General features: G+C 46.8%; 1 protein-coding gene across 5 annotated transcripts; it reads left to right on the top strand.

Annotated features, from left to right (window-relative positions):
* Positions 1–25,066, top strand: BSPRY (B-box and SPRY domain containing). Of its 5 annotated transcripts, none has more exons than XM_020906639.2 (6): positions 18–285; positions 4,030–4,128; positions 12,218–12,448; positions 13,828–13,850; positions 22,012–22,136; positions 23,663–25,066. In XM_020906639.2, the coding sequence occupies exons 1-6, from the start codon at positions 85–87 to the stop codon at positions 24,187–24,189; spliced, it is 1,206 nt and encodes a 401-aa protein (XP_020762298.2). In that variant the 5' UTR covers positions 18–84; the 3' UTR covers positions 24,190–25,066. The 5 variants fall into 5 exon arrangements, with proteins under 5 accessions (XP_070315364.1, XP_020762299.1, XP_070315363.1 ...); XM_020906638.2 differs by having other exon boundaries at positions 20–285; positions 13,825–13,850; XM_070459263.1 differs by lacking the exons at positions 22,012–22,136; positions 23,663–25,066 and adding an exon at positions 14,209–14,288 and having other exon boundaries at positions 1–285; positions 13,825–13,850.
* The last annotated feature ends 1,416 nt before the right edge of the window (positions 25,067–26,482 follow it).

Here is a 26,482-nt window from a genome sequence, read left to right as displayed (position 1 = left end):
GCGGGGCCCCGGGGGCGGAGCCAGGGAGGCCCCGCCCAGCCGCCACCTGCGACAGGTGGAGCGCTCGGCGCCGGGCGCTCGGCCATGTCCGCGGAGGGCGCTGGGCAGGGGCCGGGGCCCGAGCCGGGGTCCGAGCCGGGGCCGCTCTGCCCCGAACACGGCCAGGCTCTCAACTGGTTCTGCTGTTCCGAGCGACGGCTCGTGTGCGCCGCCTGCACGGAGCTGGGCGGCCGCTGCCGGGGGCACCGCATCCGCCGGGCCGAGAAGCGCGCGGAAGAGCTGCGGGTGAGCGGGCGTGGGCGCCGGCAGACGGCGGGCTCCGGAAGAAGGGGGCGCCGCGTGGGGGAGGCGCTCAGAGAGACCCGGCAGGGGCCCGGCAGCGGGCCGGGGAGCCTGGCTCCGCGACAGGCACCGGCTGTAGAGCGAGGCGGTAGAGGGTGTGGCTTCGGGAGTCCAGCTGACCCGAGTTCGAGTCCCACCTCCGCCAGGTCCTCCCTGTGAGTCTCGTAATCTCTGAGCCTCAGTGTCCTCATTTGTAGTTTGGAGGCATTTATTAAAGGTGTTGCTCGGTGGGGCTGGCTCTGGACAGTGAAGGGCCCCGCTGCTCTAGGTGCCCGGGACAAGGCGTGCCCCGGCTACCGCCCCTTTGGAAACTTGGTAAAACTCGGTCTCTCCTCGTTTCCTAGCCCCTCGACGCAAAGCTCCTCCCCTCATCCGCCCTGCAGCCTTCCTGGTGAGGCGACTTCTCTTCCCTTTCAGGATTGGCCTGGACTGTACTTGACGCCGGTGTCACTTAGGTAAACGGAGGGGGCGGGGAGGATGTCAGGAGGTTCCTACTGGAACCCTTCACTTAGGCTCTCTTTCTCCTCACCTCCGCTTCCACCTTGGCTTCCTGCCACCAGCCTCTCCTGAGCTGCTGAGATTGGAGAGTCAAGTCACCATGGGGCTTCCGATCTCCTTCCACCCCACCTTTGGTCCCTGGGGGTTTCTTTGCAATTTGATTAACCTGCTTGATTCTCCCAACCTCTCCCTGGAGGTCTGCGCAGCTGTGACGCCTGAGGGCTCAGACTGGACTGTAATAAACCCACTGACACGGTGCTGGGGAGAGGGATTCAGTTACCCAACAGCACTTGAGAAGCTCCTGGTGGGTACCAAGTAGGACCACCAAGTTGGTGATGATGAAAATAAGCTTGGATAATGTGGTATAATAAACTGGCACGATGGATAGAAACTTTGCAAGTTTCAAAGCACTTAAATATCCATCATCTCATCCCATCCAGACCTTTGAAGGTGTGGTCCTACCTACCTTTAGTAGATGAGGGAGCTAGCTGAAGCCCAGAACAGGGCAGTAGCTTTCTCAAGGTTCCGAATGTTCAGGGGCTGGCCCAGAGGAGTCATTGACTAGGCCAGAGAAAAGCCACCTCTTTGCGTCAGTGGTTGGAGGGAGGAAATGTTGCTAATGGCAGTGAGGACGTAATAAGACCTTTTTTAAAAAGTTGCCATCAGGGCTGAATCTGAGTGGTAGAAGGGGTTGAAGCCTGGACCAGGGGAGCAAGCCTGCTATTTGCTTTGGAATGGACTCTGCCTGGGGCAGGGGGCTTTCCCTGAGCCCTCCTAAAGCCCTTAGCATATTCATCTTATCTGCCTGGAGGGGATGTGTCTTGCCTTCTCTCCTTCCAATTTATTTATTTATTTCTCTCCTTCCAATTAAAAAAAAAGACAAAACATTTTTAGCTGTGCTGGGTCTTTGATGCTGCCCAGGCTTTTCTCTATTGGTGGCAAGCGGGGGCCATTCTCTAGTTGCGGTGCGCGGGCCTCTCGCGGCCGTGGTCTCCTCTGTTACAAAGCACAGGCTTCAGGGCACGCGGGCTCAGTAGTTGTGGCTCCGGGGCTCCAGAGCACAGGTTCAATGGCTGTGGCACGCGGGCTTAGCTGCTCCGAGGCATGCCGGATCCTCTCGGACCAGGGATCAAACCGGAGTCTCCTGCACGGGCAGGCGGACTCTTCACCACTGAGCCACAGAGGAAGCCCCCCGCCTCCAATTTTGAGTAAACTGTGGGTTGCAGACTTCCCTGTCCCACTGACCAATCAAAGAAATTTTGCCACAGGGCAGGATTGTTACTAAACTGGGCAAAAACAACACCAGCTCTCTGTTACCTTCTGGATACCTGCCCTGTAGCTTTTCAGAAGCTAGTCTCACTTCCCTCCGTCCTGTAGTGTGTGATGGCCACAGCTTTCTTTCAGTCAACTCATTTCTTTAACTTGGTGTTTGGGCCAGTGAAGTGTTAAGATTGAGTCCTGATTGTGGAGGGAAGGATTTACAAGAACTGCCTGGAAGAGACCGCTGAGTCGCCGCCCTTGGCAGATGGAACTGGGGCAAAGCTCTTAGGGGAAATGGTGGCGGAGCTGCTGCTTGGAAGGGCTCCAGGTGTTACCTGGAGAAGTGGAGTGACAAAGCTGGGACCTGGCCATCTCCATGGGCAAGTCACTTCTCTGTGGGCCTACGGCGTCTTCATTTCTAAAAACCCTCCCCTGCTCTCAGGGCCGATGCTCAGGGTTTCGGGAGCTGTGAACTGCTGAAACTCTTGTGGCCAAGGAAGTAGGTGTTCATTCATCCAACAAATACTGAATATTTATTCAGGGTCTTCTATGTATAGAAACTCTCTTCTAGGTAGTAGGACATAGAGAATAAGTTAAAGTCACGATGCTTATGTTCCTATGGGGGGGCGACAGGTACCAAAGAGGTAAACAGACTCATGATATACAGTCAGGGAGTGATACATGCAAGGGAGAAAAAAAAGTAATGATACGAGGTGTGGGATGGTCAGGGAAGGCTTCTGAAGAGGTGACATGGAGTCAAGGAACAAGACATAAATGGGAGACAGAAGGAGCAACAGGTGCCAAGGTGCTGAGGTCAGGACGGGTTTAGTGTATTTATGGAACACTAAGAAGGCTCAGACAGTAAAGCGTCTGCCTACAACGCGGGAGACCCGGGTTCAGTCCCTGGGTTGGGAAGATCTCCTGGAGAAGGAAATGGCAACCCACTCCAGTATTCTTGCCTTGAAAATCCCATGGACGGAGGAGCCTGGTAGGCTATAGTCAGTCTGTGGGGCTGCAAAGAGTCGGACACGACTGAGCGACTTCACTTTCACTTTCAAGAAGGCCGGAGTAGTAGGAGCACATTGGACAGAAAGGCAGAGTCCCATCAGGTAGGGCCTTGTTGGTTACAGCCTCACTGTGGGTGTGTTGGAAAGCCATGAGAAGGTTTTGAGCTGGAATGTGACTTGATCTGATTCCCTTACTAAAGGTGGCAATGGCTAACGAGGATGCTGGGGAGGTGGTCAAGAATAAAGGCCCTGTTAGGAGACTCTGTCAGCAGTTCCTATGGGAGATCATGGTGATCTGGGTGGAACAGCGGAAGTAGAGGTGATGATAAGTGGCCAGAGGAGAGAGAGAGAGACTTTGAAGAAGAGCCTGGTACGATTCACTGATGGATTAGATGTGGGGTTGGAGCATAACTCCTGGAGTTTTGGTCTGGGTAGTGAGATTGATGATTGGAAGTACTGTTTAATGAATGGGGATTCCTTGGGGAAGAGCAGCTTAGGAAGCCATGTTTTTGTGCTCAGTTGCAGGTGTGGACAGTTAGGGGGCTGGATATGAAGGAAGAGTGCATGTAAGAAAGTGATTATGATGGACCATGGAATTTGAGGATCAAGAGGGAAGCAAGGCCACAAAAAGGGATGATGGACAGTGAAAAGTGCTAAGACTAATGTACTGGTGACTCCATCTAAGCTGAAGGATTATTGGAATGGAGATTCAAGGGTATGTGAGCTAGGATGGAAAGTGGTGGGTAGGATGTGGGATCCTTGAAGATTTTGGAAGTGGCATAGTTTTCAATAATGATGAGTTCTGAGATATGACCATGGGAGTAGGTGGCCGAGGTGGGGTAAAAGGGGGAAAAAAATCACTGGAACGGAGTGAATGGACCAACTGTGGATCCAGATACCATGGATGTCGTTTGTGTTGCAGAACAAGATTGTGGACCAGTGTGAGAGGCTGCAGTTACAGAGTGCTACCATCACCAAATATGTGGCTGACGTCCTGCCAGGGAAGAACCAGAGAGCAGTGGTAGGTAATTCTTTCCCTTCCCCCTCTCCTCTGGCCCCCTCCTAGCGTAAGCTCTCAGTCTTAGGGGCTTGGACCAGCCTAGAGTCCCTTCCCAACCTCACACACCCATTGTGCTACTGACAAAGCTGAATGCTCAGGAAGGATGGTTTCCTCTTTCTTGGTTTTACATCTGGGCAGAGTGGGTTTTTCCTAGCATGCATTTGATGCAAAGACTGATTAAAAAATAACTTTCTTCAGGTAAAAGATCAGATGATTCTTCTATCATTTTAATTCTTTTGGGCTCAGCCCCAATATTATAAAATAACCAATGGCTTTTACATTGCACATTCTTTATGACAGTCTTAGGCAGTAGGTGGTAGTAATATCCCTGTTTACAGATGGAGACATGAATCCTCTAGAGGTTAATTGACTCACAGAGTCAGTTCTATGAGCTGAATCGTCTGACTACCAGAAGGTGATCCCTCTGCAGCACCTCACTAGTGCGTGCGTGCTAAGTCGTGTCCAACTCTATGGGTTGTAGCCCACCATGGTTCCTTTATCCATAAGATTCTCCAGGCAAGAATACTGGAGTGGGTTGCCATGCCCTCCTCCAAGGGATCTTTCTGACCCAGGGATCGCACCTGTGTTTCTTGCATGTCCCGCATTGGCAGGCAAGTTCTTGACCTCTAGTGCCGCCTGGTAAGCCCACAGCACCTCACTGCTGATCCTGTATTCAGTTGACTCATTGCGGCTGCTCCCTCTTAGTCTCAAGTATGCCCATCAAGGGCAGCGGCTGTGAGTTTCTTCCTGCACGTCCCTTCCCTCCTTCCCCAGAAGCACATGGAATAGGCTTGGCACTATTTTAGTCAAAAAATAAATGATTTTGATTACAAGGAATAGAATCCAGTTGAACTACTAATAGCATAAGCAAAACAGAATTTCTTGGATTTTAGAGACATAAATCTTTCAGAAACTAAAGGGAACGAGAAGCAGTCACAAACAAGCTGCTAGAAGTCCAGGCAGCTCTTCTCTGTCCGTCTCTGCTTCTCTTTGCATGATGATTTCTCTCTCTTTTTCTTCATCCTTTTCCTGTCTTAACTGCACTGGCTAGGACCTCAGCGCCATGTCAAATAGAAGCTTTCATAGCAGGTGCTGATTTTGAGGGGAATACTTAACATTTTTGCTATTTATTTGATTACTTAACAAACCTCTGTAAGCACCTGCCACACACCAAGCCTAATTGGTCTATGTGCTAGAGGTTCCACAGTGAACAAAACATAGGCAAATTCTTGTTTTCATGAAGCCTACATTCTAGTGAGGGGATGGGATGTGTGTGTGTGCATTTAGTCGTGTCTGACTCTTTGTGACCCCGTGGACTGTAGCCTGCTAGGCTCCTCTGTCCATGGAATTTTCTAGGTAAGAATACTGGAATGGGTTGCCACTTCCTACTCCATAGGATCTTCCCGACCCAGGGATTGAACTCCTGCACTGGAAGGCAGGTTCTTTACCAGCTGAGCCACCAGTGGAGAGGGCTAATAACAAATAAAATATATGCTATGTCAAAAGGTGATAACCTCTTTGGAAAGACAGAACACAGGAAGGGCGTGGGTCATGTTGAGGATGGGGTTGTAGTTACACATGCTTGTGATCAGGAATCGCCTCGTTAAGAAGATTGAAATTTGTACAAAATTTCCAAGAGGTGAGGGAATGGACTGGGGAAGAGTGTTCCAAAAAGAGAAAGGCAAGTGCAAAAGCCAGGAGATGGGAGCGTACCTGACATGCTGGAGCGGAGTAAACAAGTAAGAAGACAAGGAGATGAAGTCAGAGCTATGCATGGAGCTAGGTAGAATCCTCATGGGCCACACAGAGACTTTGCTTTTCATTTGGGGAAGGCAGGAAGTTATCAGAAGTAAGATGATATGACTTAAGGTTTAAAAGGAGTGGCTGCTGCGTTGAGAAGTGACCATAGGCAGCAGAGGTAAAAACAGGGAGACTGATGAGGAAGTGTTGGAGTAATCCAGGTGAGAGCCGAGAGGGGTTTGGACCTGAGTGAGTGTGGCAGGAATGGTGAGAAGCGGCATATATTAATACATACTCTCTGAGGGAAGAAAGAGCAGGATTTGCAGATGGATTGGATGTAGGCTTTGTGAGAGAAAGGGAGGGGGGATCAGGTTAACTCTTATTTTATTTTGATGTGAGCAACTGGAGGGATGGGGCAGCCACTTACCAAGGTGGGGAAACGTTGCCTGTAGTGATGACTGGTGAGGGAGGAGACTAGAGTTCAGTTTTTTACATGTCCAGTTGGAGATGACTATTAGACATTCAAGTTAAGATGTTGAGTAGATGGCTGGGTTCACAAGTTAGGGGAGAACTGGGCTGGAGACATAAATGTATCGGTGTGTAAGTAAGGGTGGGGCTTCCTATGTAGCTCAGTCAGCAGAGAATCTGCCTGCAATGCTGGAGACCTGGGTTTGATTCCTGGGTTGGGAAGATCCCCTGGAGAAGGAAATGGCAACCCACTCTAGTATTCTTGCCTGGAGAACCCCATTGACAGAGGAGCCTGGCAGGCTACAGTCCATGGGGTCTCAAGAGTCAGGTATGACTTAGTGCTGTCTCTCTTATTTTTTATAAGTGAGGGTATAAAGTGAAAGTCATGAGAAATGATGAGACCACTAAGTGAGTAAAATACAGATAGAAAAGAGTAGGGGTCCAAGGACTGAGCCCTAGGGCACTTTGACATCTAACCATTGAGAAGATGGGAACAAGCAAAGTAGACCAAGAAGGAAGCTATTGGTGAAATAGGAATAAAACTGTTAATAAGAGTGTTGTGTCCCACAATAGGTTTCAAGGAGGTGGGTTCAGATTTTGCAGAGAGATCAAGTCAGGGGAGACATGAGAATGGACTCTTTAATAACATGCTCCTCATTGGAGATCCTGACAGGAGTTTGGTAGAGTATTGTGGTAAAAGTGTGATCAGAGTGAATTTCAGAGAGAGTAGAAAAAGAGCAATTTGAGATAGTTGGCACAGATGACTCTTGAGGAATTTTGCTGTAGAAGGAAGCTGAGAAATGGGATGATAGTGGAGGGGGATATCCATCAAGACATGGGTATGCCATCAACAAACAAGCAAATGTTTGCTGCTTGGTTTTTAAGATGCGGGAAATGACTCTGTGTGTGTCTCCTGATGGGAATTGCCCAGTAGAGAGGGGAAAATTAATGATGCAGGAAAAGGGGACAATGTGGTTTAGCAGAGGGGGTAGGAGCTAGTAAATAAGTGGAAGTATTGGCCATAGGTAAGAGCACAGGCAGTTTATCCACAGAAATAGGGCAGACAGAGTGTATGGGCACAGGTGAAGGTAGATGGGTAGGTGATGGGCAGAGCCTGTTGAAGTTCTCTTCTGAGAGCTTCTGATTGCTTCTCTTTTCCCTTCTGATTGCATCTATTTTCCATTATTATTTCCTCTTTATGGTTTTTTCCTTCTGATTTTTTTTTGGGATTTACTCTATAGTTTGTTAACTTCCTGAGTTGAACACAGCCTATTGATTTTAGTCTTTTTTCATTTTCAAAGTGAGCATTTAAGCTATATATTTCCTTCTAGTATTGATAGAGGGATACCCCACAGTTTTGATGTAGTATTTTCAGTTTCATTCAGTTATAAGTATTTTAAAATCTCCACTATGACTTTTTTCTTGTGCTATGAGTTATTAGATTTTAAATTATTTTATTAATTTTTTTTCCATTTATTTTTATTAGTTGGAGGCTAATTACTTTACAACATTGCAGTGGTTTTTGTCATACATTGACATGAATCAGCCATAGATTTACATGTGTTCTCCATCCCTATCCCCCCTCCCGCCTCCCTCTCCATCCCATCCCTCTGGGTCTTCCCAGTGCACCAGGCCCGAGCACTTGTCTCATGCATCCAACCTGGGCTGGTGATCTGTTTCACCCTAGGTAATATACATGTTTCAATGCTGTTCTCTTGAAACATCCCACCCTCGCCTTCTCCCACAGAGTCCACAAGTCTGTTCTATACATCTGTGTCTCTTTTTCTGTTTTGCATATAGGGTTATCGTTACCATCTTTATTATTAGTTTTTATACTTTAAATTTTTCAAATATATGTTTTTACCTTTTCCATTAGTATCAGTATCTTTTGTTTGTTTTTTGACCGCACCCTGCGGCAGGCAGGATCTTCGTTCCAAGACTAGGGATCAAATTTGTGCCCCCTGCATTGGCATCTCAGAGCCTTAACCACCAGACCTCCAGGGAAGTCCGTTATTAAGCTTATTAATAAGTTCAAATCTTCTCTATATTTACTATTGCCAGATTTTTTTTATTACTGGCAAAGGCATTTACATTTTCACACTATGCTGTGAATTTGCCTATTTTTCCTTATAACTTTGTCAGTTCTTTTTATATTCTCGGTGCTATTTATTAAGTGTATATATTTAAATTTGTTATATATTCCTGGTAAAACATCCCTTTTGTCACTTTTCAGTGACATTTTATGAACAGAATCCTTTTTACCTTCAAGATTATTTTGTCTTTTACTTATTACTAGACCAACAAGCGCTTTCTGGATATAGCAGTTTCTTTTCTTTTACTTTCAACTTCTTATGTTGTTCCAGGTGTGGTTTAGAAACTGGATTTTGTTTCCTTTTAAAAAAGTCCAGGGCTTCCCTGGTGGCTCAGTGGTAAAGAATTCTGCCTGTCAGGCAGGAGACACAGGTTTATCCTTGATCTGGGGAGATCCCACACTCCATGGGGCAATTAATCGCCTGTGCTACACCTATTGAGCCTGTGCTCTAGAGCCTGGGAACTGCAACTATTGAGCCCATGGGCCACAGTTACTGAAGCCCGCGCCGCCAGAGCCCATGCTCTGCGATAAAAAAAAAACCCCGCCATGAGAAGCCTGCGTTCCACAGTAAAGAATAGCCCCGCTTTCAGCAATTAGAGAAAAACCCATGCGGCAACAAAGATCCAGCACAGTCATAAATAAATAAATAAAAATTTTTTAAAAGGTTAAAAAATATTTATAAAAAAAGTCTAATCTGATAACCCCTGCCTTTTAACTAGTGAGCTTAATCAATTTATTGCTATTGAGATTACAGATATACTTAGGTTTATGGCTGTCATTTTATGTTTTCTGTGTCTGCTTAGTCATGTCTGACTGTTTGTGACCTGATGGACTGTAGCCTGCCAGGTTCCTCTGTCCATGGAATTCCCCAGGCAAGAATACTGGAGTTGGTTTCCATTTCCTATTCTGGGGATCTTCCTGACTCAGGAATCGAACCCACATCTTTTGCGTCTCCTGCATTGGCAGGTGGAGTCTTTACCGCAAGTGCCACCTGGGAAGCCTGTTTTCTATGTAGTCCACTTTTGCAATTTTTTTAAATTAATTTTTACGGGAGTATAGTTGATTTACAATGTTGTGCTTCTGCTATACAGCCAAGTGAACCATATACATATACATATAGCCACTCTTTTTTAGATTCCGTTCCCACACAGGTCGTGGCAGAGTGCTGAGTGGCGTTCTCTGGGCTGTACAGTGGGTCCTCAGAGTTCTCTATTGTGTGTATAGTAGCGTGTCTGTGTCAGTGCCAGCCTCCTAACTTATTCTTCCCCTGCTGAGTCCACTTTTTCTATGCAGTTTTTCCTTCCTTTCCTCCCTTCTTTTGATTTAATCAACCCCATCCTCCCTTCTTTTTCCCTGTGCTAGCTTGAAAGTTGTATATTCTATTTATGGTCTCTTTTTGGTCCCCTTGAGAATTTTTTAATTAATTAAGAATATATATATTTTTTACTATGCTGGGGCTTCGTTGCTGCACACAGGCTTTCTCTAGCTGCTGTGTGCAAGTTTCATTTTAGTTAAAGCACATCTTTTAATAATTCCCTCATTCATAGAAAGTTTCCCCCCCTTTTATTTTTAAATCAGACAGGTCTTTATTGTACTTTCGTTTTTGTGTGATGGTTTAGATGAGTGTATAATTCTAAAGTAAATCACAAGCCCCATTCAGAGCAGCTGGTTGAGTCCTCAGCTCTTGATTACACTGGTCTTCAGTTTCCTTTCTACTTTTGGACTCCAAGGGATTTCCTTTTCTAAGCTGCCAGAAGTAGCTTCACTTTAAAAGGATGCTTTGGGCTATTTTTCCAGCATTTCTGTGTTTTGGTCTGTGTGTGTGTGTGTTAATCACTCAGTCATGTCTGACTCTTTGCAACCCCATGGACTATAGCCCACCAGGCTCCTCTGTCCATGGGATTCTCCAAGCAAGAATACTGGAGTGGGATGCCGTGCCCTCCTCCAGGGGATCGTCCCAAGCCAGGGATCAAACCCAGGCCTCCCGCATTGCCGGTTCTTTACCATCTGAGCCACCAGGGAAGCCCATGTTTTGGTCTAGGAGGGATTTTAGTTTCTTCAGGCATATCTTTGGAAAGCAGACTTTTTTTTTTCTCTGCTATTTTTTTCTGGGAATGACTCAAGAAATATGTTGAAATTGACTGCAGCCTTCTTGTCAGGGAGTATCTAATGCATCTTGGGTCTGTTCTTGATCCTGTTCACACAGTACAAACGGGACTGCAGGGACCCACCCGTGGGAACGGCATTGAGGTGGTCTAGAGAGAGGAGGAAGAGCTAATGATACCAAATATGTATGTGCCAGGCTTTGTTCTTCTTACTTTATGTATATTGGCTCACTTGACCCTCACAGTAGCCTTATGAGGTTGGTACTATTAGTATCTTCATTTGACAGATTAGAAAACTGAGGCCCAGGGAAAGTAAGTAACAACCTTCCACAGTTAGTAAACAGAGCAGCTAATATTTAAACCCAGGTGCTGTCTTACAGCCTAATTTCCTAACCACTGTGTTATGTTGCCTCCAAAGAACACAGGAGTTGGAACCTGAACCGCTGGGTTCACTGAGCCACACTCAGTCCCTCTCTCTTCTGCTTTGGGCACATTGTGGGTCTCCATCTCCTCTGAAAAGCAGGCCTAACTGTCCCCTGCACCGTACACGGCAGGTCTTTAGGGGCAGGGAACAAGGAGAGCCGCTGACTAGCCCTGACCTTCTGGCATGAGGGAAATAGTTTCACCCTCAGTTGTCTGGCAAGAGGGCAGGAGCTCCTGACAACCACGCCACTGGGGAGGATGGGTTACAGATGGCACTGATGGAGGGGGAGAGTGTTGGACTGAGAGTCGGGAGAACTGGGTTCTAGCCACTGCTTTGCCACTGACTTGGCATGTGAGCACCACCAAGAGATTTTTGACTTAAGTTGGAAAGAACTTTTCCTGTCAATCGTTCAGTAAATATTTAAGCACCTGCTCCTTGCCAGACACTGTGCTAGTTGCTAGGGGACACATGCTAAATTCATTGACTTAGAATTTATTCCAGCTCTCTTGTGTGGCAGATTAAGAATTCTACCATGGAAGCAATTGGAATGGACAGATTTGGGAAGTAATGAGCTTTTTGTCCTCAGACATGGTCCAAATTGATGCTTCCCTCATAGCTCAGTTGATAAAGAATCTGCCTGCAACGCAGGAGACCTGGGTTTGATTCCTGGGTCAGAAAAATCCCTTGGAAAAGGAAATGGCAACCCACTCCAGTATTCTTGCCTGGAGAATCCCATGGACAAAGGAGCCTAGCAATCCATGGGTTTGCAAGAGTTGGACATGACTTGGCGATTAAACCACCACCATGGTCCAAATAGGAACTGGACTACTGTTTGTGTGCATTCTGTTGATGGGGTAGACTTTTTACGCCTTTCTGCTCTGCATTTCTATGATTTTCTGACCTGGTCTCTCGAACTTGGGGCTCCTAACTGTGAAGTAAGCAAGTAATTCCAGCTGGATCTTTGAGTCCTCCCCAGCACTTTCATTCTGTCATCTTAGCTCCATGAGATGTGGCCTGGATGTCTGGATCTCAGCATTCTTTTCCCTGAACCACATTTGGGAAATCTTAGGGCTCGGGTGTTTTAAGCACTATTACTGCCCTTACTGCACCCATGTCAGACATGGCTAATCAATCTTGGCACTTCTTCCAGCTGAGCCCCAACCCTCCTAATCTTGCTTGGGGCTATGCCAGGACCCAACTCCTTGTTTAATTCCGGGTCAGAGCACGGCCAGCGCAGCTCGGGAACTGGTCATCCAGCGGCTGGGTCTGGTGAGGAGTTTGTGCGAGAGCGAGGAGCAGAGATTGCTGGAACAGGTGCATGGCGAAGAGGAGCGGGCCCACCAGAGTATCCTGACGCAGCGAGTGCACTGGGCCGAGGCGCTGCAGAAGCTGGACACCATCCGCGGCAGCCTGGTGGACATGCTCACTCATCTGGATGACCTCCAGCTGATTGTAAGTCAGGCAGGGGTGAGGACACCACAAGTTGGCCAGATTCCCCCAAAGTCTGAAAATGACACGGTTTTATTGGTAGGAGGTAGGTGAAAAATGATAATTTAGAACCAGGACGAGACAGGGCAATATAACTATACCGGGATTTTTTTTTTTTTTTTTTGCAGCTGGTAACTGTTCTTTCAGTAGTGAGCAAATATTTACTGAGTGCCTAATGTATGCTAACCACTGTGTTATCTATGTGTGTTGTTAGTTGCTCAGCTAGCATCTGACTCTATATGACCTTATGGACTGTAGCCCGCCAGGCTCCTTTGTCCATGGAATTCTCCAGGCAAGAATACAGGAGTGGGTTGCCATTTCCTTCTTCGGGGGATCTTCCCAACCCAGGGATCAAACCCGGGTCTCCTGCGTTGCAGGTGGACTCTTTACCATCTGGGCCATCAGGAAAGGCCTAACGGTGAAGGTACAGGATACGGCTGTCAACAACTCCCAGCCTTATAGAAGAGGCGAATATATAAACCGATAATTAAGACGTGGAGGGATATGTGCTACGGTAGAGGGCATCACTGGGAGCTGGGGCCCCTGCAGTCCTGGCTTGAGGCGGGTGGTAGTCAGGGAAGCCTTCCTGAAAGAAGTGACTTGAAAGCTGATGCCTCAAAGACAAGAGTCATAGCTTTGTAAAAGGAAGTGGGGAGAGGGAGAGAGTCCAGAAGCTTGCAGAGAGAACGCTCTACTGACAAGAGGTCTGCTGCAAATACAGAGCTCATCCTCACTTCCACCCCCTGGATATCACAATCCAATATGTCGGTTCATATTCTTTCTCAGTGTATTTTATATAGATAGGCTGGTACCTGCAGCTTTAGGGTGACAGTGTGACACCTCAGTAGATGTGCCAAGCAGAGAGATGAGAATGTGGAACAACATTGTTGTTGTTCAAGTTGCCCCTCTTGTGCCGTCATGGTTTCTGTGACTGTCTCAGATGGCGCATTCATTTTGTCACATAGCTTTCCTGTGCCGAGCACATTCTGTCCCAAACGCTGGGAGGGTCACAACAGAAAATTCAACGAGTCCCATCCATTGAACCGATGGGCCATGAGATGTTGGGTAAATAGGTGATTGTCCAGAAAGAAGAGTAGTCTGAGGGAAACCTAGGGTGCCACGGGGCTCAGGGCACAGAGGGATTCATTTTGAGTGCATGATGGGAGAGGTCTGTGAAGAAGGACCCATAAAACTTGTGCAGGGTCTTGAAGAAGGAGTGGATGTTTTTATTCTAGAATTTCTCTCCATGTGGAGCCCTCCATGCGAGTTAATTATAGGCAAGTCTTAACGACCTGCTGGGTTTCTGGTGCCAAGCCTGACTCTGTTTTCTTTTCTCACAGCAGAAGGAGCAGGAGATTTTTGAGAGGTGAGTATGGCCCTGGTATTTGCTTGGGCAGTCATGGAAACCATGGCCTTCGACCTCTCCGAAGTCTACCAAGTCCCTGCTGTCAGGCCCCACTGCCCCTGGGAGGAAGCTCAGGGTGGGCAGCTGAGCGGCTTCCCTGAAGCCAGGCTTGAGGCTTGTCATGGGCTTTCTTAAACATTATCCTATTAAAAAATGTACAGTCACCCAGCTGGGAGGGTTTCCCCACCTCCATCTACAGATGAGAATGCTGAGGCCCAAAGAGGGGAAGGGACTTGCCTAAGCCCCAGAGGTAGGGCTTGGACCCACAGCTGACACCTGACCCAGTGCTGTCTACTCTACTTCATTCCCCTTTCTCTAGTGAAAGAACCTGAAGTCTAAGTCTGCATTACCAGGAAAATTCTATTTTAATTATGCAGTAATAAAAGAATTTCACCAGGCCCTACCTGAGTTCTGAAAAGTCTTGAAAGGTTCTGAGACCCAAGAGCCAGAGGAAGTGGCCAAGAGGTGATAATTTTCTAGGCAAAGAAATTAAATTCTTACCCTGTGTGTGTGAGATTTCAGAGCTCACAGAGACCATGTGTGCTCGGGGAGCACAGTCCATTCTTCTTTATTTTCGTAAAGATAGCAATGTAGATATCAATAGCAATATATGTACATGGGAGAAAGAAAATAATTTTCACCAGTAGAAAATGATTTAAAATGAAAAATGTCTCTGTCACTTCTTCCCAATTCTGTTTCTGAGTGGTGATCAGCTTTAACAGTTACGTGTGTGTCTTGTCGGCTTTCCCGTGTTTAGTCACAAAAGAGTGTGGGGGACTTTTTCCCCCCCTCTTAAAATTTGCTTTGAAAACATAGATGGGATCTTTTCATATTTGTTTTATAACTTATCAGGCTATCTATCATGGTACATTTAGATTTACCTCACTTTTTGGAAAGTCTGTGAAGTATTCCACTGTGTGTTGTTCCTAAATTTAGACTACTGCCTCCTTATGATCTTTTCCACACTTCTCCTAGTCTCTCTCTCTCTCTCTCTCCCTTTTTTTTCTTTATTTACTCGGCTGCGCCGGGTCTTAGTTGCAGCATGCAAACTCTTGGTTGCGGCATGTGGGATCTAGTTCCCTGACCAAGGATCGAACCTGGGCCTCTGCATTGGGAGCTTGAAATTTTAACCACTGGACCACCAGGGAAGTCCCTCTCCTAATCTTTTTCTCTTTTCTCTTCATCATCTTCCTCTAATACAGTCTGTCCTCAATATCAACCTGATCTGATTTCTTAAAAAATTCTTTATTTTTGGTTTTGAAATATTTCAGACGTATAGAAAAGTTGCTAAAGTAGTATAATAAACTTAGAAATACTAATTGATATCAATTGGCCACATTTGCTGTTTCTACTATCTCTTTCTTCCTGTCTATCTAGTATATATATATATATATATATATATATATATATATATATATACACACATATATATATATGTAAAAACTTGTTTTTTCTGACCTATTTGAGAGTAAGTTGCAGATAGCATGACTTTTTATCTTATCGCCTACTTCATCATGAATCTCCAAAAACAGACATTCTCTTACATGCTGCTGCTGCTGCCACTGGGCTGCTAAGTCGCTTCAGTCATGTCCGACTTTGTGCGACCCCATAGATAGCAGCCCACCAGGCTCCACCGTCCCTGGGATTCTCCAGGCAAGAACACTGGAGTGGGTTGCCATTTCCTTCTCCAATGCATGAAAGTGAAAAGTGAAAGTGAAGTCACTCAGTTGTGTCCGACTCTTTGCGACCCCATGGACTGCAGCCCACCAGGCTCCTCCATCCATGGGATTTTGCAGGCAAGAGCACTGAAGTGGGGTGCCATTGCCTTCTCCGGTTCTCTTACATACCACAGTATAATTATTAAATTCAGGAAATCCCATGTCCACATAACACTATTATCTAATATATAGTCTGTATTCAAATGTTGCCAATTGTACTAAAAATGCTCTTAATAGTCTTTGGAATCCCATTCCCCCCACACCCAATGCATCTGACCTCTTAATCTGTAATTTTTCCTTCACCCTTTCCCCCCATAAATACTTTTTAAGAGTCTAGGACAGTTTTATAAAATATCCCTCAATTTGAGTTTATCTAATGTTACCTCATGATTAGATTCAAGTTATACATTTCAGGCAAGAGTATGTCATACGTGATGTCCTCAGTCTGTTATACCAGGGGGCATTGATATCATTTTGTCCCATTATCAGAGATATTGACTTTTTTAATTGAAGTATAATTGATATACAGCATTGTATTAGTTTGTTTAAATTGAAGTATAGTTGATGTATATAAGTGTACAATATAGTGGCTCACAACTTTTAAAGGTTGTACTCCACTTGTAGTTATTATAAAATATTGACTATAATCCCTATATTGTACAATGTAGGTTTGTTGCTTATTTTATACATAATAGTTTGTACTTATTAATCCCCTACCCCTATCTTCCCTCCTTCCTCTCTCTATTCATAACCACTAGTTCTCTACATCTGTGTTCTCTATTTCTCTGTTTTTTCTTTTGTTATAGCCATTAGTTTGTTGTATTTTTTTAGATTCCACATATAAGTGGTATAAAGTATTTTTCTTTCTCTAGCTGACTTATTTCACTTGGCAGAATTCCCTCCAAATCCACTCATATTGTTGCAGATGGAAGAACTTCATTCTTTTTTATGCTGGGTAATATTGCATTGTATATATATGTATATGTATGTGTGTGTGTGTGTATATATATATACACCACATCATCTTTATCCATTCATCTATCGATGGACATTTAGGTATCTTGTATATCTTGGCAGTTATATATAATGCCTCTGTGAACATTGGGGTGCATGTGTCTTTTTGAATTAGTGTTTTTTGTGTGTGTGTGTATGTATGTATATGGGGCTTCGCTTGTAGCTCAGCTGGTAAAGAATCTGCATGCAGTGCAGGAGGCCCCGGTTCGATTCCTGGGTCAGGAAGAACCCCTGGAGAAGGGACAGGCTCCCCACTCCAGTATTCTTGGGCTTCCCTGGTGGCTCAGCTGGAAAAGAATCCGCCCACAATGTGGGAGACCTGGGTTCGATCCTTGGGTTGGGAAGATCCCTTGGAGAAGAGAATGGCTACCCACTCCAGTATTCTGGCCTGGAGAAGCTTACATATCTTGGCAGTTATAAATAATGCTGCTGTGAACATTGGGGTGCATGTGTCTTTTTGAATTAGTGTTTTTTTTTGGGGGGTGTGTGTGTGTATGTATAGACCCAGTAATACAGTTGCTGGGTCATATGGTAGTTATATTTTTAGTTGGTGGTGTGTTTTTTTTTTTTTGAGAAACCTCCATATTGTTTTCCATGGCTGCACCAATTTACATCCCCACTACAGTATATGAGAATTTTGTTTTCTCCACATCCTCACCATTTGTTATTTGTGTTCTTTTTGATGATAGCCATTCTGACGGTGGGAGGTGATAGGTCATTGTGGTTCTGGCTAGCATTTCCCTGATGATTAGTGATGTTGAGCATTTTTTCAGGTGTCTGTTGGCTATCCGTATGTCCTCTTTGGAAAAATGTGTGTTCAGATCTTCTGCCCATTTTTGTTTCTGTTTATTTTCTGGGGGGACAGGGTTTAGCTGCACCATGTGGCCTGCAGGATCTTAGTTCCCCCACCAGGGATTGAATCCCAGTCCCCTGCAGTGGAAATGTGGAATAACCACTGCACTGCTGGGGATTCCCTTTCTGCCCATTTTTTAATTGAGTTTTTGTTTTTTCAATGTTGAGTTGTATGAGTTGTTTATATATTTGGCTATTAACCCCTTCAGTTCAGTTCAGTCGCTCAGTCGTGTCTGACTCTTTGTGACCCCATGAATTGCAGCACACCAGGCCTCCCTGTCCATCACCAACTCCCGGAGTTTACTCAAACTCATGTCCATTGAGTCGGTGATGCCATCCAGCCATCTCATCCTCTGTTGTCCCCTTCTTCTCCTGCCCCCAATCCCTCCCAGCATCAGGGTCTTTTCCAGTGAGTCAACACTTCGCATGAGGTGGCCAAAGTATTGGAGCTTCAACTTCAGCATCAGTCCTTCCAATGAACACCCAAGACTGATCCTTTAGGATGGACTGGTTGGATCTCCTTGCAGTCCAAGGGACTCTCAAGAGTCTTCTTCAACACCACAGTTCAAAAGCATCAATTCTTCGGTGCTCAGCTTTCTTCACAGTCTAAAACTCATATCCATACGTGACCACTGGAAAAACCATAGCCTTGACTAGACAGACCTTTGTTGGCAAAGTAATGTCTCTGCTTTTTAATATGCTATTTAGGTTGGTCATAACTTTCTTTCCAAGGAGTAAGCGTCTTTTAATTTCATGGCTGCAGTCACCATCTGCAGTGATTTTGGAGCCCCCCAAAATAAAGTCTGACACTGTTTCCCCACCTATTTCCCAAAGTGATGGGACCAGATGTCATGATCTTAGTTTTCTGAATGTTACTGTTCATATAATCTGCAAATATTTCCTCCCAATTAGGTTGTCCTTTCATTTTGTCGATAGTTTCCTTTGCTGTGCAAAAGCTTTTAAGTTTAATTAAGCCCCATTTGTTTTTTTGTTTTTTCTTCCTTTGCTTTAGCAGACAGATCCAAAAAAATATTGCTACCTGGAACTTCTCAGAGTCCAGTGGTTAAGACTCCATGCTTCCAGCACAGGGTTCACAGGTTCCATCCCTTGTTGGGAAACTAATATCCCACATGCTGCATGATGTGGCCAAAAAACAAACAGACAAAAAAAATGCTACAATTTATGTCAAAGAGTGTTGTCATGTTTTCCTCTGGGTGTTTTTTGGTTTTCATCCTTCCATTTAGGTCTTTAATCCATTTTGAACTTATTTTAGTATATGGTGTTAGAGAATGTTCTAATTTCATTCTTTTACATGTGGCTGTCCAGTTTTCCCAGCACCACTATTGAAGAGCCTGCATTTTCTCCATTGTATCTTCTTGCTTCCTTCATCATAGATTAGCTGACCATAACTGTGCGGGTTTATTTCTAAGCTTTCTATTCAGTTCCATTGATCCATGTGTCTGTTTCTGTGCCAGTACCATACTCTCTTGAGTACTGTAGCTTTGTAGTATAGTCTGAAGTCAGGGAGCATGAGTCCTCTAGCCTTGTTCTTTCTCAAGGTTGTTTTGGCTCTTTGAGGTCTTTTGTGTTTCCATACAAATTTGAAAATTATTTGTCTAGTTCTGTGAAAAATGCCTTTGGTGTTTTGATAGGGATTATACTGAATTTGTAGATTACTTTGGGTAGTATGGTAATTTTAACAATATTAAGTCTTCCAATCCAAGAACATGGTGTATCTTTTCATCTGTTTGTATCATCTTCAATTTCTCTCATCAGTGTCTTATAGTTTTCTGAGTATAGGCCTTTTACCTCCTTATGTAGATTTACTCTTAAGTATTTTATTCTTTTTATGTGATGGCAAATGGGACTATGTCCTCAATTTCTCTGTTCATTGTTAAGTGTATAGAAATGTAAGAGATTTCTGTATGTCAGTTTTGTATCCTGCAACTTTACTAAATTCATTGATGAGCTCTAGTAGTTTTCTGGTGGCACCTTTAGGATTTTCTATGTGTAGTATCACATCATCTGCAAACAGTGACAGTTTTACTTCTTTCTAATTTGGAGTCCTTTACTTTTATTTTTTTCTCTTGTCTGATTGCTGTGTCTAGGACTTTGTTTATTCATTCACTTATTTAGTATCAACACAGGCTCATAGATTCTTGTTTTATTCAGTGCATTGTAATCTATTACTATTATTATTAATTTTGATCTTCAGACTGTCCCAGATTTGGCCAGTAGGAGCCCCTTCAAGCCAGATCCTGTGTCCTTTTTGACAACGCTTCATCATTCTCAGAGCACTTTCTTGTTTTCTGGCACAAGAAGATATCATAGGCTCAACTTCTTCTTTTCCTGCCCCAGCCCTGGAATCAGCTGTTTCTCCAGGGAGTCTTGGTTCCTTTTAGTGGTGAAGAGTGTTTAAAAACCAAGATTTAGGCATTAGGTGTGTTCCCTGCAGGAACGTCTGCTTCCAAGCCTTGTCAGTGGACAGCAGACAGAGATGGGGAGTGTGTGTGCACAACCTTTTTATTCCTGAGTTTGTATCACAACTTCTAATTCCAGTCAAACACCACAGGGTTTTTCCTATGCATTTCGTTATTCTGTATTTATGTAGTTCTTCTTTCACAGCGAGAACCATGGCTCCCAGCAACAGCAATATAACTATTCATTTGTTCAGTCCTGCAATACACGAACAATTGTTAGAGAGTTGCGAAACGCATGGTATGGTTGCCAAACCCACTAGGAGAGCTCAGGTTTTGTTTGTAGTGCTTTCTGCTTTTAGACTGAGGGTGCGTACCCTCAAAGTAGAGTTGGCCCTCCATTTCCATGGGCTCCCCACTTAAGATTCAACCAACCAAGGGTTTGAGTGTTTTTGAATCTGCAGATGGGGAACCACGGATACAGAGAGCTGACTGTAAAGGATTTGAATGCCCCATGGATTTTAATATCCTTGGGGCTCCTGGGTCCAATCCCCTAGGATACAGAGGGAAGACTATACTGTTTTCAAAACCTGTTTGTCGGCCCCTAACGTTTCCACATCTGTGGCTGAGCTCAGCCCTAGTCTACCATGACAGAAGGTCACACTGCACAGACTGGGTATTCTGGTCCTGGCCAGGGCCCTGGTGCGTGCCAGTCCCATTTCTTTCCCGCTCCTTGGGGGTCACGAGTTTTCTCTTCCGTAGCATGAGGTGGCTGGACCAGCCAATTCTCTAGACTCTAGTGTCTATGACTGGCCTCAGATTTGCTCTGATGCTGATTCAGCACCTCTGACACCTCCTCCTCTTTCCTCCTCAAGTGGTAGCTGGGGCTTCTCCAGAGCCAGCCTCAGTGCTTTGGGAAGATGGCAACAGAGCCTTTCTTGTCCCGTCCACAAAGAGTCTTTGTAACCAGAGCCTGCTGCCAGCTTTCCTAGGGCTCTGTTCACCCCGCTCCTCCCAAGAGGACAGTCGGTGCCAGTCTTCAAAAACACAAGCAGCTGGCGCCCATGAGGAGACGTGCTCCTCTCTAGCCTCCCCCTCTGATTGTGGACCGGGCCATGGGATCTGGGGAGGAGGTGTGTGTGCTCACTTCTTTGCTGCCTGAGTGCAAAGTGACCTTCAGGATTACAGGCAGAGGGAAGGTTCCTTCTCAGAAGCCAGATCAGAGGTCTGCAAGACCCTAAGGTCAATCCTCACTTTGCCTCACAGCCCTTCAGATTTCACTTCAGGTCAAGGGAAAGATGATGGTGCCTGGATCCCAGTCTGGGTTTCTTTTGTTTCTGCAGGGCAGCAAGACTTAAATCCAGGTTCTCCTTTTTAGCTGAGTGCTTTCTCTGAATCTCTGTTCCTTCCTGTCCAATGAAATAACAACTGCCTCCCAGGTTAGAGCAAAGATCCTGAGATTCTGTATAGAAACAGCAAACCTAGAGCCTGGCTGCTAAATACATGACAATACTCCCCTCCTAGGCATCTTGTGTTCCCAAATCTCTTCCAGCAAAACCCAGTCCCCACTGCAAGCTGAAAAGAGGTGGCTACTGGGAGCAAAGTGCTATGATTACTTTATGGTTGGGGTGATAGCCGATCGTTTCTTCTTATGTGACTCCTGAGGGGTGTTTGATTTTAAGATCAGAGGAATGGCTGTACCTTCTGACCACACCAGTAGATTTTGAAGGAAAGCGAGATTTTTCCCCATGCACGCTGGTGGAGCAGAAAGACCGTGGCACAAGAGGCTTAGATCCTCCTTGTAGCTCTGGTCCTCCTCCCAGCTGACTCACGAGAGACACTGGCGACTTGCTTTCCCCACAGAACACACTGACACCAAGTATTCTCTTCCCTATAAACCATGTGCTTTGCTGGCATTAAGGCTTCAGGGCAGAGAGGGAATGCTACCTTCTGTTTTGGCTCCAGCCCCTTCTCTTTGGGGGCTCCTGTGTGGGGCCTGGCCATTCTTGGTGTCACCCTCATGGGAAGAGGATTTTACTTCTGTCCCCCTCCTGTATTGATCCAGATACGTTTCCAGAACCTTCCTAAATCTCTTATCTTTTTTTTTTTTCCCCACACAAGGACGGAGGAAGCAGAGGGCATTTTGGATCCCAAGGAGTCGGAAAAGTTAAACTTTAATGAGAAGTGCACTCGGAGTCCGTTACTGACCCAACTCTGGGCAACAGCCATTCTCGGATCCCTCTCAGGTTAGGAGCTGCTGGAGCCAGGCTCCTGTCTGTGTGGGCTTCGCTGCTGGGTCACACTGGGGACTGGTGTGTCTGGCATCGTAGCTTAAGCAACCAGTGATGCTGGATGCAGGCTTGTCAATGGAGCCTAAGTTCTGGACAGGGTTGGGGCAGCTAGCCCAGGTCCTCTCTGTTTCCAGACCAGCCTGCTCTGTGGTTGAGTCTGGGATAAATCCTGTTCCCAGAATTCACGTCCTCCTTATGTTCTGCCCCAGTGCAACAGCTCAGTATTATTTCTTGGAAACCTAGTTTCTCTTTAAGGAGACACAAGAGATGCAGGTTTGGTCCCTGGGTCAGGAAGATCCCCTGGAGGAGGGCATGGCAACCCACTCCAGTATTCTTGCCTGGAGAATTCCATGGACAGAGGAGCCTGGTGAGCTACAGTCCACAGGGTCACAAAGAATCGGAACACGACTGAAGCAACTTGGTACGTGCAATTGGTGGCCAGCTGGAGAGCATCTGGAGTGAGAATTGAGCTTCCTAGATTCGTCTCACTCACTTAACATTGACTCAGGCCAGTGGGGGGTCTGGCCTTGTGCTGCAAGCTCGGGCCACAGAGGTGGATGTGACATGGATTCTTGGCTCTTGGAATTCCCCCACTGGGAGGGTTTTCAAAGCAGGCCTCCCCCAAGCTAAATGGAAACTTCCACACTGCCTGTTGTAGTATTTTCACAATTCACAGAAAGGCTAAGTTAATGGATTGAGTTTTTCTCAATTTTAACCCTCCCTCCCTGCACATTCTCCTTAAAATGTTAGTACAAGCTACAGCTTCTCTTCTCTAGATTCTGAAATCCAGTGGTGCCTGATTTGCCAGCAGTCCCATTTACTTAGTTGTTGGAAACTGTGTAGCTGATGCTTTCAAGCTTTCAGGAACCATGTCACTAGGACGAGTCTGATCTGGATACTGTGTGTGCCCAACTAGAGTGTACTACATTCAATGAATGAAAGTTGATCAGTTGTGCCTGACTCTTTGCGACCCCATGGACTTTAGCTTGCCAGGCTCCTCTGTCCATGGAATATTCCAGGCCAGAATACCAGAGTAGCCGTTCCCTTCTCCAGGGGAATCTTCCTAACCCAGGGATCAAACCCAGGTCTCCCACATTGCAGGCAGATTCTTTACCATCTGAGCCACCAGGAAAGCCCAGTCAGTGCCAATGCTAAATGTAGGAATAATATGCTGGGTCTTCATTTGGCCCCTGCCACTAACTTGGTATGTGACCTTGGGCAACTTGCTTCTCCTCTCTGGGCCTTATTTCTATCACTTGTTAATGCTTGGTAATTTACAGGTATCATCTCATTTGGTCCTCACATCCACCCTGTGATAAGTCCTATTCTGATCCCCACTTTTATAGATGAGGAATCTGAGGCTGAGAGAGAGTAAATGGCTTTACCTGCCAGTGAGTGGTGAGGAAGCCCTTCGCTCCCTGGCAGGACCAGGTCAGGGCTGAGGGTGGGCCTTGGGCAACTCAGAGAATTCTTTCTGGCAGGCACGGAGGACGTGCGTATGGATGAGAGGACGGTCAGCCCCTTCTTGCAACTGTCAGATGATCGGAGGACCCTGACCTTCAATTCCAAGAAGTCCAAGGCCTGTGCAGATGGCCCGGAGCGCTTCGACCACTGGCCCAATGCCCTGGCCGACACGTCCTTCCAGGCTGGGCTGCACGCCTGGACGGTGAACGTCCAGAACAGTTGTGCCTACAAGGTGGGCGTGGCCTTAGGCCAGCTGCCCCGCAAGGGTTCTGGCAGTGACTCTCGTCTGGGCTGCAATACTTTCTCCTGGGTCTTTTCCCGCTGTGGCCAGGAGTTCCGTTTCTCACATGATGGGCAGCACGAGCCCCTGGCCCTGCTGCGGTGCCCAGCTCAGCTGGGGGTGCTGCTGGACTTGCAGGCACAGGAGCTGCTGTTCTATGAGCCCGCCTCGGGCACCGTGCTCCACATCCACCACGCGTCTTTCCCTGGGCCCCTCTTCCCAGTCTTTGCTGTGGCTGACCAGACCATTTCCATCGTCCACTGACCTGTAGCCACAGGGAGGCCAGGTGTCCCTCCCCACCACCCTTTCAGGCCATGTTTCTACCCAGTGTCTTCTTCCCAAATACTGCCTGTGCCCCATGGGCAGTTTTAGGGGGGAATCTGGGTACAACCATTAAATGCTGGGTATCTAGGGGAATCCGCTACTCCCTGAGGCTTGGTCTCCCAAATCCATCGTCCGTCTGTTCCTCTGAGGGTGTCTTATTTGCCACTTCATCCCTGGCATCCAGCGTGGTGCCTGGTGCAGAGTGAGCATGCGATAAACGTGATCAGTGAGTGGACGTGTGGACTGATGGATGGATGGATCGGTGGATGTATGGAGGGACAGGTGACCAGATGCATGTTGTAGGCTCTTGTGGAGAACTCCTGCCCCCAGGAGACCCTGTCCTCTGGCAGAAAATCTTATGGCTGAAGCTCTTTCATCCCCTCTATTCAGTGCTTCTCCATCCATTTCATGACATGGCACAGAGAAAATATTTTCCCAGCCCCCAAGGACAACCTGGAAGGGATTTGGTACTCTTGCCAGGTTGCTGTTGGCCAGAGGACTCTGGCCTCTGGGGCTCTGTCCTCCCCCAGGTTTTGCCTAGACACTCGGGAGATGCAGGGGATCCTGTCTCCAGGTAGTCTGCCTGCAACACACCCATCAGAAGCACTGCCTGACTAGGCGGAGGTCCAGCCAGGGCCCACCTGTGGTCACAGGGACGACCTTCTTTCCCAACTGCAGCTGACGCAAGCCCTCACCTAATGCCTTCTCTAACACAGTGAGACCAGGGTGAGGCCTTCAAACCGGAAAGAGCCAAGGGAATAAGAGGGCCAGCCTTAGAGAACATGTACATTATTAAAGACTTTAAAACACTGAAAAATTTCTTCCGTGTTCTTTGTTGGTAATTGGGCAAATCCCCCAGGTGCTTGCTCATCTCTAGTGTTGTGTTTGCTGGGAAATGAATGTCGTCTTCACCCCCTATCCACATTCCCAGCTACAAGCAGGGACAGCTCAGCACACACAGCTGAAAGGGCCTGGGGACAGGGTTCTGGGCCCTGCATTGCTGAGACCATGGTCAAGTCCCTTCCTATCCTCTGAGGAGGTCACTGAGAACAGTGGTCCTCCCGTTTTGTTTCACCTGGGAACATGGTTCCAAGGCAGTCTCAGCTGCAACTTACCTGTAAGGCTCTTGGGCTCAAAGATGGAGGGCAGGGCCCTCCCCACTCTGAAGTTCATTCAATAATTTACTTAACACTGGGAGGGTCAAATCAACTTTCTCAGTTGACATGACTTCTGAGGCCCTTGCAGCTCTGAAACCACAGCTCATGACCCTTGAGTCCTCACTGCTTGACAACTGGAAATTAATGTTTAGTGCCCTGGCCTTGGCACTAAGCCCAAAGACAGATCCACAAGAGGTTTGGAAGTCTCAGAAGAGCTTCCTGTCTTTGCCTGAGCACAGATTCTGCTTAAAACCTAGGTCAAAGCCATTTCTTCTATGCGGCACCTAAAGGTCATGCTAAACTCCCCTCCCCCAGCCACCAATCTACCTCCCCACAGCAGCCTTGGGTCCACAGTTCATGGGCCTGCTGCCAAGAGTGCCCCTCTTATCTGTCTGCCCGTCTGTGGGCCACTCCCAGTTCAGGGTCCACTCCAGAGCCCTCCCCAGCTGTTGGCACCTGGACATACACTGTGCATGTGCCTTGCCTTCCCTGTAGTACCCCTGGGCCTGGCACTGGGCAGGGCGCAGGTGTCCAGTAAACAGCAAGTAGAGAGGAGTGTGAAGGGGTAAAGGCAGGAAGAGACATGGAACTTCTCCAGTGACCCCCCCACACACCCCCATTCCCAGCACTCCTGCCACTTGAGCTCCAGTCCCTGTTCCCTGTGCTCTCCCACCCCCACCCTATTCCTGTGAGCGGGGTGCCCTTCAACACTGCCATCCTCAGGACATCTTCCCTACTCTCCCTGGATCTCTACGGCATCATGTCTCATGTGACACAGATCACCTTCTACTAGAAGTCAGGCCAATAGGCTCTGGAGTCAGACCTGCCTAAAGGAGAACCCCAGCTCCTGCAGGTACTCGCTGACTCAGGCAGGCTACCTAACCCGCAAATCCATCTCCGCATCTGTAAGGTGGAGGTCACACTTGCAAGGCCCACTAGGGTTATGTATACATACACAAGGCCCCGGCAGAGTATCTAACACACTGCAGGCCTACATCAGCTGCAATTAGTGTGTCCCTTGTCTAAAATTTCCTTCAGGGAATTCTCTTGAGGACATGGGGTTTGATCCCTCGTCA

This window comes from Odocoileus virginianus, chromosome 31 (assembly GCF_023699985.2).
Source record: "Odocoileus virginianus isolate 20LAN1187 ecotype Illinois chromosome 31, Ovbor_1.2, whole genome shotgun sequence".
Lineage (NCBI taxonomy): Eukaryota > Metazoa > Chordata > Mammalia > Artiodactyla > Cervidae > Odocoileus > Odocoileus virginianus.
The sequence above is the reverse complement of the archived record's forward strand: the minus strand, read 5'-3'. Positions and strand labels throughout refer to the sequence as shown.

Coding starts and splice junctions, on each gene's coding strand:
- BSPRY (XM_020906638.2), top strand. CDS start 85: ATGTCCGCGGAGGGCGCTGGGCAGGGGCCGGGGCCCGAGCCGGGGTCC. Junction 4,129..12,217: donor GGAAGAACCAGAGAGCAGTG/GTAGGTAATTCT, acceptor ATTCCGGGTCAG/AGCACGGCCAGCGCAGCTCG. Junction 22,137..23,662: donor CATTCTCGGATCCCTCTCAG/GTTAGGAGCTGC, acceptor TCTTTCTGGCAG/GCACGGAGGACGTGCGTATG.